The 16,763-nt window shown below is 38.8% G+C and overlaps 1 protein-coding gene across 3 annotated transcripts in view; it reads left to right on the forward strand.

The window, feature by feature from the left end:
- LOC116501453 (zinc finger RNA-binding protein-like) overlaps positions 1-14,267 on the forward strand; it is a 66,901-nt gene extending 52,634 nt beyond the window's left edge. For 2 of the 3 annotated variants that reach the window (XM_032207026.1, XM_032207027.1), the window contains exons 16-20: positions 8,491-8,588; positions 9,404-9,499; positions 13,008-13,119; positions 13,224-13,321; positions 14,015-14,267. In XM_032207026.1, coding sequence (XP_032062917.1) covers positions 8,491-8,588; positions 9,404-9,499; positions 13,008-13,119; positions 13,224-13,321; positions 14,015-14,194 — 584 coding nt within the window. In that variant the 3' untranslated portion in view covers positions 14,195-14,267. Of the gene's footprint in view, positions 1-8,490; positions 8,589-9,403; positions 9,500-13,007; positions 13,120-13,223; positions 13,322-14,014 lie in introns of those variants that run through there. The other variant, XM_032207028.1, reaches the window with a different exon arrangement.
- The last annotated feature ends 2,496 nt before the right edge of the window (positions 14,268-16,763 follow it).

Below are 16,763 nucleotides of genomic sequence, written 5' to 3' on the forward strand. Positions count from 1 at the left end.
GGACGTTGCCAGGAAGCTTCCCAACCTGGTTCGCCCCTCTGACTATTATCCTCTTTTGATAGTCCAGGCTGGCAGTGACAACGTTGAAGAGAGAAGCCTCAAGGCTATCAAACGGGACTTTAGGGGGCTAGGACGATTAGTGGAGGGAGCGGGAGTAGAGGTGGTGTTTTCGTCTATCCTTACGGTGGCAGGGAGGGGTACTGATAGGACACGAAAAGCCCACCTGATAAACACATGGCTCAGAGGCTGGTGCCAGCACAGAAATTTTGTTTTTTTTTGACCATGGGGCGCTTTACTCAGTACCCGGCCTGATGGCCGCAGATAGGTCCCTGTCTCTAAGGGGAAAACGGATCCTGGGCCAGGAGCTAGCGGGACTCATTGAGAGGGCTTTAAACTAGGTAAGAAGGGGGACGGGGCTGAAACAAGGCTTGTTGGAGCTGTGCCAGGGGGAACAATGGCAAGGCCAGGGGATAAGGCAATGGCCCAGCTGTAGTGCATCTACACCAATGCACGCAGCATGGGTAACAAACAGGAGGAGCTGGAAGCCATCGTGCGGCAGGCAGGCTACGACTTGGTTGCCATCACGGAGACGTGGTGGGACCAGTCTCATGACTGGAGTGCTGCAATGACTGGCTATAAGCTCTTCAGAAGGGACAGGCAGCACAGAAGGGGTGGTGGTGTGGCTCTCTATATTAGAGAGTCTTTCGATGTTGTGGAACTCGAGGCTGGGAATGACAAGGTTGAGTCCCTTTGGGTAGGATCGGCGGGAAGGCAAACAAGGCTAGAATCCTGGTCGGGGTCTGTTATAGACCGCCGAACCAGGATGAGGAGATGGATGAGGAGTTCTAGAGGCAGCTGACAGAAGTTGCAAAATCGTCGGCGCTTGTTCTCGTGGGGGACTTCAACTTCCCTGACATATCCTGGAAGCACAACACGGCCCAGAGAAAGCGGTCTAGGAGGTTTCTGGAGAGCGTGGAAGATAGCTTCCTGACGCAGCTGGTTAGTGAGCCTACCAGGGGAGGTGCTCCGCTAGACCTTCTCTTCACAAACAGAGAAGGACTGTTTGGAGATGTGGTGGTCGGAAACTGTCTTGGGCAGAGTGATCTCAAAATGGTCGAGATCTCTATTCTTGGCGAGGCCAGGAAGGGGACCAGTAAAACTGCTATACTGGACTTCCGGAGGGCTGACTTTGAGCTGCTGAGGACACTGGTTGGCTGAGTCCCTTGGGAGGCGGTTCTGAAGGGCAGAGGAGTCCTTGAAGGCTGGGCACTCTTCAAGAAGGAAATCTTTATGGCGCAGGAGCGGTCTGTCCCCACGTACCCAAAGACAAGCCGGTGTGGAAGAAGACCAGCCTGGCTCAACAGAGAGTTGCAGCTTGAGCTTAGGAGAAAAAAGAGGGTTTATAATCTTTGGAAACAAGGGCGGGCCACTGAGGAGGACTATAAGGATGTTGCGAGGCTGTGCAGGGACAAAATTAGAAAGGCCAAAGCTCATCTGGAGCTCAATCTGTCTACTGCCGTTAAAGACAACAAGAAATCTTTTTACAAATACATCAACGCCAAACGGAGGACTAAGGAGAATCTCCAGTCTTTACTGGATGTGGGGGGAAACCTTGTTACAAAAGATGAGGAAAATATGCTTAATGCCTTCTTTGCCTCAGTCTTTTGGGGCAATACCGGTTGTTCTCTGGATACCCAGTACCCTGAACTGGTGGAAGGGGATGGGGAGCAGAATGTGGCCCTCACTATCCACAAAGAAATGGTTGGTGACCTGCTACAGCACTTGAATGTGCACAAGTCGATGGGGCCAGATGGCATCCACCTGAGGGTACTGAGAGAACTGGCAGAGGAGCTGGCCAAGCTGCTTTCCATCATTTATCAACAGACCTGGCTATTGGGGCAGGTCCTAGTCAGCTGGCAGCTAGCAAACGTGACGGCCATCTACAAGAAGGGCCGGAGGGCAGACCCGGGGAACTCTAGGCCTGTCAGTTTGACCTCAGTGCCAGGGAAGCTCATGGAGCAAATTATCTTGAGAGTCATCACGTGGCACTTGCAGGGCAACCAGGTGATCAGGTCCAGTCATAATGGGTTTATGAAAGGCAGGTCCTGCTTGATGAACCTGATCTCCTTCTGTGACAAAGTGACACGCTTAGTGGATGAGGGAAAGGCTGTGGATGTGGTCTACCTTGATTCCAGTAAGGCTTTTGACACCGTTTCCCGCAGCATTCTCCTCAAGAAACTGGCTGCTCTTGGCTTGGACTGGCGCACGCTTCGTTGGGTTAGAAACTGGCTGGATAGCCGGGCCCAAAGAGTTGTGGTGAATGGAGTTAAATCCAGTTGGAGGCCGGTCACTAGTGGCGTTCCCCAGGGCTCGGTGCTGGGGCCGGTCCTCTTTAATATCTTTATCGATGATCTGGATGAGGGGATCGAGTGCACCCTCAGTAAGTTTGCAGATGACACCAAGTTAGGTGCGTGTGTCGATCTGCTCGAGGGTAGGAAGGCTCTGCAGGAGGATCTGGATAGGCTGGTCCGATGGGCTGAGGCCAACTGCATGAAGTTCAACAAGGCCAAGTGCCGGGTCCTGCACCTGGGACGCAATAACCCCAAGCAGAGCTACAGGCTGGGAGATGAGTGGCTGGAAAGCTGCCTGGCGGAGAAGGACCTGGGAGTGATGGTTGATAGTCGGCTGAATATGAGCCAGCAGTGTGCTCAGGTGGCCAAGAAGGCCAACGGAATCCTGGCTTGGATAAGAAGCAGTGTGGCCAGCAGGTCTAGGGAAGTGATTGTCCCTCTGTACTCAGCTCTGGTGAGGCCGCACCTCGAGTACTGTGTTCAGTTTTGGGCCCCTCGCTACAAGAAGGACATGGAGGTGCTTGTGCGAGTCCAGAGAAGGGCGACGAAGCTGGTGAGGGGCCTGGAGAACAAGTCTTATGAGGAGCGGCTGAGGGAGCTGGGCTTGTTCAGCCTTGAGAAAAGGAGGCTCAGGGGCGACCTTATCGCTCTCTACAGGTACCATAAAGGAGGCTGTAGCGAGGTGGGGGTTCGTCTGTTCTCCCACGTGCCTGGTGACAGGACAAGGGGGAATGGGCTAAAGTTGCTCCAGGGGAGTTTATGTTGGATCTTAGGAAGAACTTCTTTACCGAAAGGATTGTGAGGCATTGGAACAGGCTGCCCAGGGAAGTGGTGGAGTCACCATCCCTGGAGTTCTTTAAAAGATGTTTAGATGTAGAGCTTAGGGATATGGTTTAGTGGAGGACTTGTTAGTGTTAGGTCAGAGGTTGGACTCGATGATCTTGAGGTCTCTTCCAACCTAGAAATTCTGTGATTCTGTGATTCTGTGAACTGGTCTAATAGTTCAGCTAGCCTGATGGGGTCCTCAGATAAAGACTTCATCTCCTTCTTAAAACCCTTAACACCTCCCTGCTGTTAAGGAGCGGGGGGGGGAGTTCACCTAAGAGGATGCACAGTTAGTGTTAGTACTGTTAGTATCAGGGAAGGCAAAATTCTGCATATCTCTTCTACCTTGTTCTAATTCTTGCCACAGCCTAGAGTACGATCCTTCTTTAGGGACAGTGTTAATTGCAGTCCCTGTCTCCCTTCCTGGAGTGACTGCTGCTGCCACCGGTGCAATATTAGGATTATAGGGAGCATAACTTGGCTCCTTCTCCGAAAAAGGAATCTTATTGTTTACATATAGAGTTAAAGACTGAATTTTCATCAGACCCATATTTTGGCCAAAATACTGCTGTTTCCTTAATTGGTTCTTTTGTCCAGACCGATACACAATATTTAACCTTTTTTTTTCTTTCTTTTATAATCTCCTCTAATTTGGGGATTATTTTTCCAATTGCTTATCATTCTTTAGGAAGAACTGTTGGTAGGCACTCCCCCAGGGATATCTCCCTGTCCCCTGGAACTCATATTTCCCCTTTTTCCTAGCCCTTGTCAGTGTGCTGCTACAGAAATTTCCCTCCTGTAGGGTACCACACACTAATGTTCCGATTCTGGAAAATGGGGGTGTCCTGCCAAGTACTTCCCCGTGCAAGGATTTGCCGTACACCAAATTTCCCGAGACTCTTCCTTTCTCTCCCTTATCTCACCCTTCATCCATCTCCAGCCACCCCCCTCACGGAGCTATGGAACTGCGGATCAGGACTCCACACTGGGTTCGTACAAAAGTACATCTGAATTACACATCACACAGCATCTCACCCAACCCCCAAGGCAATACTTAATATTTCTTACCTTGGTCTGTGCACAGAGTTACCGGATCAATTCTTAAAACCTGGAGTGCCTACGTTCTTCCTTTCCCCACTACTTCACGGATCCTGTCTCTTTAATCAGCCTCGGGCCTCTGTCAGCTCTCCACCAAACCGCCACCGTCGATGCACAGGACCACTGAAATCAGTGGGGCATGCCTTCCTGCTGCTGTGGCGGTGGGGCTCCCCGGTAGGTGACTGGATCCTGGACGAGCCCCCAAATTTTGAGAAACTCTCTAAGGAGTCTGGTTGTCTGCATTTTACAAGGTAGTCTGCCAAGCTTTATTATCAGTGTAAGCATATCTCAATACCACATTCCTTTCCTCTAAACAATGTAACTCTCTGCAAAAAACACATTTCTATTCCCACAATGGCAAACAGTGTTCTGGTGTATTATAATGAACCTACAAATAAGAAATCAGGTTATCTTAACATTTTTCGTGCAGGTTTAAAAAAATTGTGTTTATGTATGCATGTGCTTGTGTATATACATATTTATATAAGCCACAGCTTTTTATTTCATCTCATCATTACATGTCCTCTAAAATACATGAGGTTTTATACTGCATTACTAAATGTTCTGTAGCTGTGACTAGTGCATCAAAAGCAAACTGTGTTAACAAAGTCATCGTATGTAATCAGAATAAATTCAAGATTCATTCTGTAGTTTGGATGACTTCTGAAGAGTATTTGAGTGCTTTGTACATGATTTTTAAGCTGTGCACATCATACCTAGCTATAAATGCTTTGTACATTTACTGTCACACCCAACCAATACTACTTGTTTTTTTGCAATCTTAAGTGTTACATGACTCTTGGTTTGTTTGTGCTGAATCAGACTTTGTATATTGCTTAAGTCCATAAAGAATACTTTCACTTAAAACCTTTGATTATTAAATTAGATTAATCATTAAAAAAAGTTAACCTGAAACACTATGTTAATTTTAATGTACTGTACAAAAGTGCAGTATTGATTCCTGCTACAATTTCAATGGAATTGTTTCTGGCCTAAAATTTTATGAAGTGGACTAAAAATAGATTTAAAATGCCTATGATCAATCCCTTAATTTATGCCTCCTAAAGGAAACAAATGTTTTTTTGTCTGACCCACACTTGAGTTAAAATGATCGTTATGAGTTTATTCACTACTGAATACAGTACTGCCTCTAGGCAAGCCAAATCAGTAGATTTCTCTTCAAAACACTGAGCATTGTAAAATGGATCTGCAGTAGTTTGCTCTTGAAACGAGAAAATACAAGACTCAATTGCAAATTATTGCAGCAAAGATGGCCTTATTATGAAGACTGCTTCTTATTTGCTGTAGAGTTAACAAGTATATGTGTGTGTGTTTTTTCTTGCTTCAGCTTCTCATGCTCCGTGTCTTACAATGGTTTAAAGTTGGTTTTTTTTTAGCTTGCTTGGGGAACTAGTTCAGGTGATGAGGAAGGCTTTACCGGAAGAACCGGTTTGAATAAAGATGAGACTGAAACTTGCACGTGGAGTAGAATTGTGTTTGATGTGTAATAATACAGTTACATGATTAAAGGGCTAAAAGAAAACACAAATAGTGTGAAATAAAATTGTTAACCGCATAGCTACTGTTCCTTACAGTGTTGTGCATTTGACAGTTTCCCAAATCTGATATGTTCAAAGTGATCTAACCCCCTGCTGTGGAATCTTTCCTTCAGCAAACAAAGTGTACATATGTATAAACGCGTATGTGTGTGCATGTGTTTTTTCTATCCTTAGCTAACAGCCCCGGTCCAAAGCCTTCTAGCAGAGGGACTTGATTCCTGTCAGGGGTTGCTGCCAAGACATCGGAAGGATTTTTGACCAAGGTTTTCTAAAGCTCAGTGTCACACCTGCTATACTTTATAAAGGAGGGGAGTTTGGCTGTCCTAGCATCTCCTGTTTCTTTGTGTTTGGCTTTTTTTTTTTTCCTTTTAATCTCTGTCTTTCTCTTAGAATTAAGCAGTGTTCACACTAGTTTTGAAATAGTTGACTGGGTAATATGTATTTTGCATAATAAAACTTACCAAAATTAATATACCTGTTAACTTTTAATGAAGAAGTAGTGTGGACACAGCATGTATAACCAAAGATTAACCCCTTATATTTAGGCTACTAATAAATATGTAGGGTGAGAATTCATGATTGTGTTTTGTAAATTAATTCCGTTTTGTTTTTTAGCTTTTACAGGGTGGTAGGTTAGGAGTCTGAATTTAGTTAAATAGTCTTTAAAAGGTTAATCCTAAAATGTAAAATAGATGCAAAAATTCACAGATTAAATATTACAAGAGTTCCCTTATTTTTTTTTCAGTCAATATATTCTCTGTTCAATAGGTGTCTTGGCAACTTCTGACTTTCAGTCTTTTTTAGTTTCAAGGGTATTCATATGATTTCTGTTAGTAGTAGTACACTTTAGATTGACATTTCCAGCACTAAGTGCACTTCTGTGTGTTTGCAATGTAGTAGATTTAGTAAAATTATTTTCCAAATTGAAGTTTTTGAGACCTAGAAGTCAAGTAATCAAAGTTTTAAATTACGTAGTGAATTATTGTGATAAAATTTTGCAATGCATCTTTCTTGTATTGGTTTGTGTTGACTTCTTTTTGTTGTTTGTTGTTTTTTTTTGGAGTTTTTTGATTTTGTTTTAAATGAACCAATTTAAATGTCGTCATTTGCTCTGTAAATGTTTTGTTAGTTTCTTCTTTCCACTTTAACATATGGTCCATAAGTCTGAATATCTTTGAGAGAAGATAGCCATATTCTTTGCAACTAGGTTCTTATTTTGAAATCCTTCTCTTTTTAACCCTGTGCAGAGCAATAAGACTATCATATAAAAATGCCTAAATCTAGTACCTTAGATTAAATTCAGTTATAATACTGGAAAATTGTAGCACTGTGCTCATTTACAGCTTTTTTGCTCTCAGTATAATAAAAAGTACCCTACTGTTCATTACATATTTGTATATAAGTATATGGCAGCTTCAGAGCTGTCTCTGCAGCATCCCTAAAATTTTCTCCATGTTGGCCTGTTTCATAAGTCTCTCTGTTTTTTTTTAATTTGGTTCTCTGACTTAACCTAAATTTGTATCTTGCTGCAATAAACCATACAGTTTCACAGTCAATTGCTGTGAAATAACTACCATTGAGACGTGGCTTTTCGTTTTTTCTTATCTGGTATATTACCAGTCATGCTACTGTTTTTTTGTGTTACTAGTCACAATAATTCATAAATAATAAAATAAAGATATGTTAAAGCTGATTACTGCATCATATCCTTATAATTTTAAGTAACCTGAAAATACCATTTCAGATTGTTCAGTGGTTCCTGTTTTGTTGATTAAACCAATTCTAAAATGATCTTGTGATCTATTCTATTTAGCTAACAAAGCAATCAGCTTGGTAACTTAAATAATTTTCTGAATATTTAATATATGAGATATTCTATATTTTCTTTCAGACATTCTGCTTTTGTTTTTTTTTTTTATACTATTCCTTGCTTTTCTTTTTCCTGCTGAATCTTAAGTAAAGCAGTCCCCTTTCAGATCTTTCTTTACATCCAAAGTTATATTGGAGCACATATATTATGGGTTGAGGAATTTGAGTAAGAGGGGATACTAGAAGGTAGTGAACTCAGTAATATTGAAGAGCATTTCAGATTCCTTTAATTAGCTTTTAAAGCAAAATCATTGCATTCTAAGGTTAAGGTATAATAAAAATAACATAATTACTAAGCATCTAGTGCTTTTGAGATTTGTTATACTTTTTTTGAGGACTAGGTCCCAAATAACAGGTAGCAGTTAAAATATGCAAGAAACTAAGATTTAATATTACTACTTGGTTAAAGTGGATTTTTGTGTTCCTTCTGTCTTGTGTTCTCTGTGCTGGTGCACTGTGTCCAACCATCCTTCCTTCCCTATTTAATTTTAGCAGATATATATTTTTCCAGTGGTAGCTTAAATAAAGAAGCACTAAGCATTGCATAATCTGCAATGCATTTGAAAATAACCTGAGAGCTAAATAAAGTTTATTATGCTCTTGATCTTCATGCTGGGTTGGTACACTAATCCTAATTGAATACCTTGTATGGAACATTTTCACTTGTTTCACAAAGGTTTAAACTTTAAAATGGCATGTGTGACATTGAAGCTACTTTCAGGAACTGTCTTGCTCACCTGGTCAAACACCCATTCCTCACTGCATTTTGCCAATTCAATCCATTTTAGATGTAACCTCGGGTATGGTGAAAGACCCACCGGACGTCTTGGACAGGCAAAAATGCCTTGACGCTCTGGCTGCTCTACGCCACGCTAAGTGGTTCCAGGTTCGGAACATCATTTTACTTTCTTCTTGTAGCCTTATGAGAGATTAGTTCAGTTGCAATATAAATGTTTAATTGTGTGAAAACACTCAGCGTTGTTCATGCTAATAATACTTATTATTTTTCTGGTCCCTAAATTTAAATGTAGAAAGTTGAGTATGGAGGAACTGCTTTATGCAGTTAATTGCTCGTTTGACATGATTTTTTTCTGGTCATTGAGAAGGCGATGTTGAAAGTTTGACTCGCTTGGGGTGATCATACGTTGTATATTTGTTATATATTCCATAAGGCTGCAGAGTAACTTTGCTTTAAATGATGGAATATGTGTTTAAAGCTTTGTGTTTAGATTTAAGACTTTTTTCCCATTTCTTTAAGTGCATTAAGTGTAGGGAATGAAAGGTGAGAAACAACTGCTTGGTTTAGTGACTTTGCATTCTGGCAAAGGTACAATAAAGAAACCAAACAGATTCCCTTGACCTTTCAGTCTCTATACCTATTTCTTAGACCTTTACTTTATTCTTTATATTTCTAATATAGTAAGATGCTGTATTTATTGTTATAAGTGAACATAGGTCAAAGTGTACAGGGGATCAAGAAATGTTATTCTTGTATAACCTGCGCACTTTGACTTTTACAACTTTAAATTACTAACCCTGTATAAAATACTGCTGTAAATGGCAGCTCACTGAATAAACTTGAATGATTTGTATCAGTCTTGTATCTGAGCTTCCATTGAACAGTGGTGTTTTAGTCTTTCAACAAGGCCTATTTGCTGTAGGTGCTGGGATTGATTAATTTGATTTTGTTTTGCTCTCAAGGCTAGAGCTAATGGTCTGCAGTCCTGTGTGATTATCATACGTATTCTTCGTGACCTCTGTCACCGTGTTCCAACCTGGTCTGATTTCCCAAGCTGGGTGAGTAATACTCTTTTTGAATGAGTCTTTTCAATACACATGGTACTACAAGTAGGGCACTGGAAAGTGTTACTGCAGTTAAACGTAGACTTTTTCAAGAAGTAATATGCTTTTTGTGCTTGTATTTACAGGTAGAGAGTCCCTCTAAAAACTTAATTTTCTGAAATTTAGTCATTTGGAGCTGGATTTTTTTTTCCAAAAGAATTTTCTTGTTCTTTTGAGTTCTTTGTGCTTAGCATTCTTATTCTAGATTTCAGGTGTTGTTTTTTTAAACTGTATATAAAGAATTTTTTTTTTTTTTTTTTTTTTTTTTTTTACCACCTACTGGTGGTTAGAAATTCCTTGGGTTTTACTGAAATTGATTTAAAGTGATGTCAGCTGTGCCCAGATACCTCTGTGATAACAGAAAGGTTACTTAAAGTAAAAGAACAAATCACAGTAATTCCTGTGATTGTTATTGTGACCCTTCTCCAAGATGAAATACCACAGTACTAGTCAGTGGATGTGTCAAAATTAGTATCTTTAATCAGTGTCACTTAGAAAAAGATCTCTAGGTTCAACCTGTTTACTTCTGATAATTCCTGCAGCTGAGCATTCTTCAAACATTCCTTTTGCATTGACTGTTTTAAAAGATGCTCTTCAGGAATGTAATTTGTTTTCCAATCTGTGGACCAGCCAAAATTAGTCTGAAAGAAAATTTCAGAAATGTGTGTAGATAAACTGACCGTTTTGTTTCACAAACCCAATCCTGTTGCACTATGCTGCTTCCCAGTGTAAACTTTTTGGTTTTGACAAGAAGAGCACTAAGTTGGCATTCTTTGAATGAGAAATGTGTTAGTCTTACATATGATTTTATTAAATTAGTTCTGATAATATTATTTCTGGAAAAATGTAGAAAAGATTATATATGTTTTTAAAGTATTAATAGAAATATATATCCCGCCAGTTTCTGTGCTACATTTCTGAAAGATGCACTGTATAAATAAAACTTAAAAGAAGCTAGAAAAGTGTGTAACTGTCCTCTTAATTATCACTGTGATGCTGAAATGCCAAAGAATAAAAACTGGAGTGCTTGCAGGAAAGCACCATTATAACTCCTGCAACACACATGAAGATGAAGAATAAAGAACGTTGTTTTTTCTTTGTCACATTGTCTGTTCTAAGGCACATCTGAAAGGGAATAGAGGTGTGTGTCAAGTCTAGCTGCATCTCTGCTCTCTACAAGAGTGCTTCTCTGGTTTGCTGAATTGATTTTTGACAATGCTGGGATGCATTGTCAGTGACATGGATCAGCACTGAAGTCTGTGTAGTCAGTTGTTCTTCTGGTCTATTGGCAAAGTCTTACTTGACAAAAGCAGTGACAGAATGAAAATTTGTGATTTTAAATATCTGTAATTTCTGCTAGTCACAGGTGGAATTTCAGATAGAAGAAACAGACTTTTCTGAATATAGAACTTCTCTTGACCTGTATGCTAGAAGCCTGTCACAAACCAAGGAGCTTTTCAAAAAGAGCCTAAGTGTTTGTAATAATAGAAAATAGTAGGAAGTTTAAACACAATTAGTAGTGACCTCCCTATATACCTAAAAATAAAAAATAAATTGGAAGAATTTTGTCAATTTCCTACAAGTTGGAAGTAATGATTATTCAAGGTTGATTTTTCTGACATGAAATCCAGCCTTTCATGCACACAAACACCAGGTCATTGTCCTGGGCTAGGAATGAGCACCCTTAATGAAGAATTGTAATCAACACTGCCCATAGTTACTGCATGCATCAGAATAGGCATTTACTTTTAGTGAAAATAAAAGACAACGTTTGAAAAAGTGTAAATTCAGAGGAAGGGGGGAAAAAAGACATTGTTTGAAAATGAAACTTGCAAATGAAGTGGTAGTGAAACATCTTAATGCTGAAACAGCTAAGGAAAGCTATTCCTTACTATTGCAAATCTTTTTTTACAGTCTATTGAAAAAACGTCTAATAAAAGGAAACAATGGAAATAGTCACAGAGGAAAAAATAGTATTTAAAATACACCTTTTTAAACCGTCATTTAAAATTTTTTGGTGTGTACATTTTTGAAAATCTGTTGATTGATAAGATTTTTTTTACGCTTGTTTATCATCTGAGTTAGTGTTAGGCTAAGTCCAGGAAAAAAACATGTGAGCTTCAGTTTTGTTAATCTGAGGAACTAGTAACCATTTAAACTAAACTTCAAACAAAAGACCATTATATTTTTGATGATTTGAGTTTGTGTTCTTATAGAAAACACAATAGATTTTTTGTCATATTCTTTTACTCTTATTAGATACACTGTGTGCTGTTTATTCATCTGGCTGCCACGTTTAGATAACCCATCATTTTTCATGAGTTCCCAAGAAATTGTTGGACAAATTGGCTATCTGCACATGTATAGTTACTAATGTATAATAATAATTTTTTAAAAAAAACAACTTTTGGGCAATCTGTGATGAGAAGAGGCATGTCTGTATTGGTACCCAGTGTTAATCTTGCACCAGTCTTTTTTATGCACTTTTACAAAATATGCTTTTTTTTTTTTTTTTTTTTTTTTCCATTTTAACTGAAATTGTTCTGTGATGTTCTTCAAAATTTCTACGTCAAAAGTTGTTGAGTGAACCTAATGAGGTTCAACAAGGCCAAGTTGCAGGATGCTGCACCTGGGTCAGGGCAATCCCAGACATGAGTACAGACTGGGAGAAGAACCCATTGAGAGCAGCCCTGCAGAGAAGGACTTGGGGGTTCTGGTGGACAAAAGGCTCAACATGAGCCAGCAGTGCATGCTTGCAGCCCAGAAGGCCAACTGCATCCTGGGCTGCATAAACAGAGGAGTGGCCAGCAGGTTGAGGGAGGGGATTGTCCCCCTCTTCTCTGCCCTTGTGAGGCCCCTCTTGGAGTACTGCATCAAGGTCTGGAGCCCCCATCAAAAGAAGGATGTTGATCTGTTAGAGTGGGTCCAGAGGAGGGCCACAGAGATGATCAGAGGGCTGGAGCACCTCTCCTATGAAGAAAGGCTGAGAGAGCTGGAGCTGTTCAGCCTACAGAAGAGAAGGCTCTAGGGTGACCTCGTTGCAACCTTTCAGTACTTGAAGGGGGCTTATAAAAAAGATGGAGAGCAACTCTTTGCTCAGTTGGATAATGACAGGACGATGGGGAATGGTTTTAAACTAAAAGAGGGGAGATTTACATTAGAGGTTAGGAAGAAATTCTTCACTCAGAGGGTGGTGAGGCACTGGAACAGGTTGTCCAGTGAGGTTGTGGATTCCCCATCCCTGGAGGTGTTCAAGACCAGGTTGGACAAAGCCCTGGGCAACCTGGTCTTAGTGGGTGGCATCCCTGCCTATGGCAGGGGGATTGGAACTAGATGATCTTTAAGGTCCTTTCCAACCCAAACCATTCTATGGAAAGTTCTGTATTGAACAACAGTAGTGTGTTTTTTTTTTCTGTTTCAATCAGTCTTCTGAATTAACTGGATTTTGTTGTTGTTGTTACAGGCTATGGAGTTGCTCGTGGAAAAAGCAATCAGCAGTGCTACTGGACCACAGAGTCCTGGGGATGCACTTAGAAGAGTTTTTGAGTGTATATCTTCAGGAATCATCCTTAAAGGCAAGTTGAATTTGATCAATGTACTTATGCTGAAGTAATATAAAATATATAGTCTTGGTCAAAATAAGGTATAGATGTTCTACTAATTAGCCTAACCATTCTAGGTGGTCCTGGCCTTCTGGACCCTTGTGAGAGAGATCCTTTTGATACACTTGCTGTAATGACAGATCAGCAACGAGAAGATATTACTTCAAGTGCACAGGTAAGGGAAAATATGTGTAAAATAACTAAAGTTGAAGACATTAGTGTTTTTTCTGAATGAGGCTATGTGGATGTGAATTTTCCTTTCTTATAAGAACATAGTCCATTTTTTTTAGATGATGAGCCTTAATCTAGGCAATGAAAATGTCGCAGGAGAGGATGCGGAGCAGTGTTGTGTTTTGCACTGAAATAAATGTGACAAGTTTGGAACGTTCCTTTCTATATACATGTATATCCATAAGGATGCTCTGCCTACAACAGTATTCTATTAGATTTAAAATGTTGTTGGAACTTAAGATCATACAAATAAATATGTTTAAATTTTAATATTTATTGTTTCTGTTCATAGTATTGACCACTCATGCTTGCAGCTGAATAGCTCACTGTCTCTACGAGTTTGTTTGATCCTTTTGCCAAAGATTACTAGCATGTAATGGGATGTGTGAAAAGCCTTGGCTGCTTCATTTGCTAGTCCAACAGTTAAAACATATTATTTTGAAGCTGAGATGCTGGGCTTTGTACAGAGATAGCAAATGTAACATGCATATATTACTGTGTTGATGCTGTGGAAAAGAAGAGGATGGATAGTAAGAGCTAAGGATGATATCTTACACCACTTCTCTGTTGTTTGACAAAGTACTCAAAATTGACATTTGTTTCTAACTGAAATATCTTCTTTCTACCCTTTTTGTAGTTTGCATTGAGACTCCTTGCATTCCGTCAAATACACAAAGTTTTAGGAATGGATCCATTACCACAGATGAATCAACGCTTCAACATCCATAACAATCGTAAAAGGAGAAGGGACAGTGATGGGGTTGATGGATTTGAAGCAGAGGGGAAAAAAGACAAAAAAGATTATGATAACTTTTAAAAAAAAAAAGTTTTTCATTTATGCTAAGATTGAAGGTGATAAAAAGTCCATTTGTTGCCTTGCTTTTACTTCATAATAATGTCTGTTTAAAACATCCAAAACCAGCTCGGGAATTAGAACAACCTAGCTTTTCTGTGAGATTCTGAACATTGTAATGGATGTGCTGTATCACACAAATTATGGATGGAAAGACTACAAATGGAAACTGTCATTGGGGAGAAAATAGATTGATTTTTTTTTCCCCCTCATTGTGTTTCCTTTAAATGTATTGCTAACTTCAGTAACTTTTCTTCTTTTTTGACCTTTTTTATTAACAAGTGTGTTGTCTTATCTTGACTGTATTTAATGCAGCATTTCTGCTTCTGTTGCTATGTGTATTTTGACATTTTATTTAGAAGGTTTTTTTGTTTGCCCTTGACACTAGTTGTATAAGTTACTTTGTGTTAGATAGTATAAACTGTTCCCCTCCCAATTAATATTTTACAGAACTTTTTTTTTTGTAAAGTGAGACTGCAGGATTATACTTTTTTTCCCTAAATGTGAAGGGGTTACAACAGAATTAGCCTGCCATTTGAGTGCTCAGAATTAAATGCTTTTGCCAATCTTGTAGCATTTGTCATCTTAGTGTGATATAACAGTGTAATTAAAACAAATTTGTGTTAATCTAATCAAGTTTGCTGTTAGTTTTGCATTAGCAGTATAAAAGCTAATATATACATTATGGTCTTGCAACAGTTTTAAAGCAGCTACATAATTGATCAAAGTTTAGCATGATTTTGTTTTTAATAGAAGGGCTTTTAAAACTATCATTTTAGGTTAAATGCGTAGTTCTTTGTATGATAGACTTTGTGACATAGCAAGGCCAAAAAATAACTTTCTGAATTTCTTAACATATAAGCAGAAACGGGCATTTCCTATTTGGACAAAGTTAGTCATTCTTTTCAATCAGCTTTGTCAATATAATATTAATGCCTCTTAGACCTTAAAAATAGATATTTGTCATATCAGTGCCTGTAAGTTATTCCTTATAGCTATTCCTGTATAAAATTTCTGTGATTTTTTTTTCAATAAATCAAAATTTAAAAGTGAAGTATTACTAAGAGAAGGCTATCAAAGAAAAAAACAAAACAAAACAAAAAAAAACACCACCAAAAAAAACCAGAAAATTATTTGATGTGGCTATAGTGTATGCTTATGTCTCTTTCAAAAAGCTAAATATAGCAGTGGTGTAAGTAAAGTTACATCATGCTGTTGATATATGCTCTGATACGCAGGTGTGATTTATTGTAACAGCACTGAAGTGGAACACTCAAAAGCTAAAATTTATTAAATGACTTAAATTCATTATATACTGGAAACTGAAGTTTCACTTATTCTGTTCAATGTGTATTATACTTTGTTGCAAACCCATAAAACATAGATAACATAGACTAACATTCTGGTATCTACTTAATCACAGGCTGTATGAGAGCATCAGCCATCACAAAGATCATTTGTCATTTCACAGAATCACAGAATTGTAGGGATTGGAAGTGACCTAAGGAGATCATCAGGTCCGACCCCCCTGCCAAACCATTTCTGATACCATTTGTTAAAAACTTCTGTTCCCGTTTGTAGTTTGTGGTTTAATTTATCTTTGACCTTTTTAATAAAACAAGTTTTGGAGTAGGGGGATACTTTTGTCTTGCAACACCTACTGCTAACAGCATGGGTCCATACAATGCAAATAAAATATTTTAGAAAATAGAGGGAATCTTAAAGAAAAATTTTAATATTTTAATTAATTTATTTAAATTTTAATGTTCTTCAAGCATCAGAGTGCAATTTTAAAAGGAGTGAATATTAATGGTTAGCAAATAAAATGAAAGCAATCTCATTAAGAAAAACTTTTTAAATAATTTCAGTGTCAGAAATAGAATAATTAGTGTGTGCTTTAAAATGACTAAAAAAAAAAATTGCAGTAGTTTCTGTTGTCCAGGCATAGCTTCCAAACACGTGCTTGTCCTTATTTTTTATTTTTATTTTTTTAATAGGAGTCTATCTTGCTGCCATGGTGTCTAGTTAGCCATTACTATTTATTTTGAAAGCTACAGGTGCTATTCATGTAGCTAGTTTAACTCCATACCAAAGTTTCTTTCCTCATAAAGCTAAAACTTGTCTATTCAGGCATGTGACCCTCAAATTTAGGATTAAAAAGGTCAAAGATGTAGTTTGGATTTCCTGTATTTTTGTTCTGCTGGCTTTTATCTCTTAACTAATTTCTGGATCTTTTGAAATATTGTATACTTAAAGTGATTCCACATTAAATATGAAACTGTGACTGTGATTTTTGTGCTGTGTAGTGAAGAGTGAATTTCAGTTTGTTGCTGTTTTTCCTGCCCATTATTATGGCCTGTTTTAACTAGGTAACTCCTGGCTCTGTCAAAGCTAAAAGTGGAAAAACAACACTTTACAAAGTACAGCGATAGTTTTGACTTTTAAATATTACATTGTGTGCTTATGAAGACAAAACTTCCATTTTCTTTATTTTTTTTCTCTGAAGCTTGTAAGCCAGAGTTTTCTAGCCCAA

Source organism: Aythya fuligula, chromosome W (assembly GCF_009819795.1).
Source record: "Aythya fuligula isolate bAytFul2 chromosome W, bAytFul2.pri, whole genome shotgun sequence".
NCBI classification, from domain to species: Eukaryota; Metazoa; Chordata; class Aves; order Anseriformes; family Anatidae; genus Aythya; species Aythya fuligula.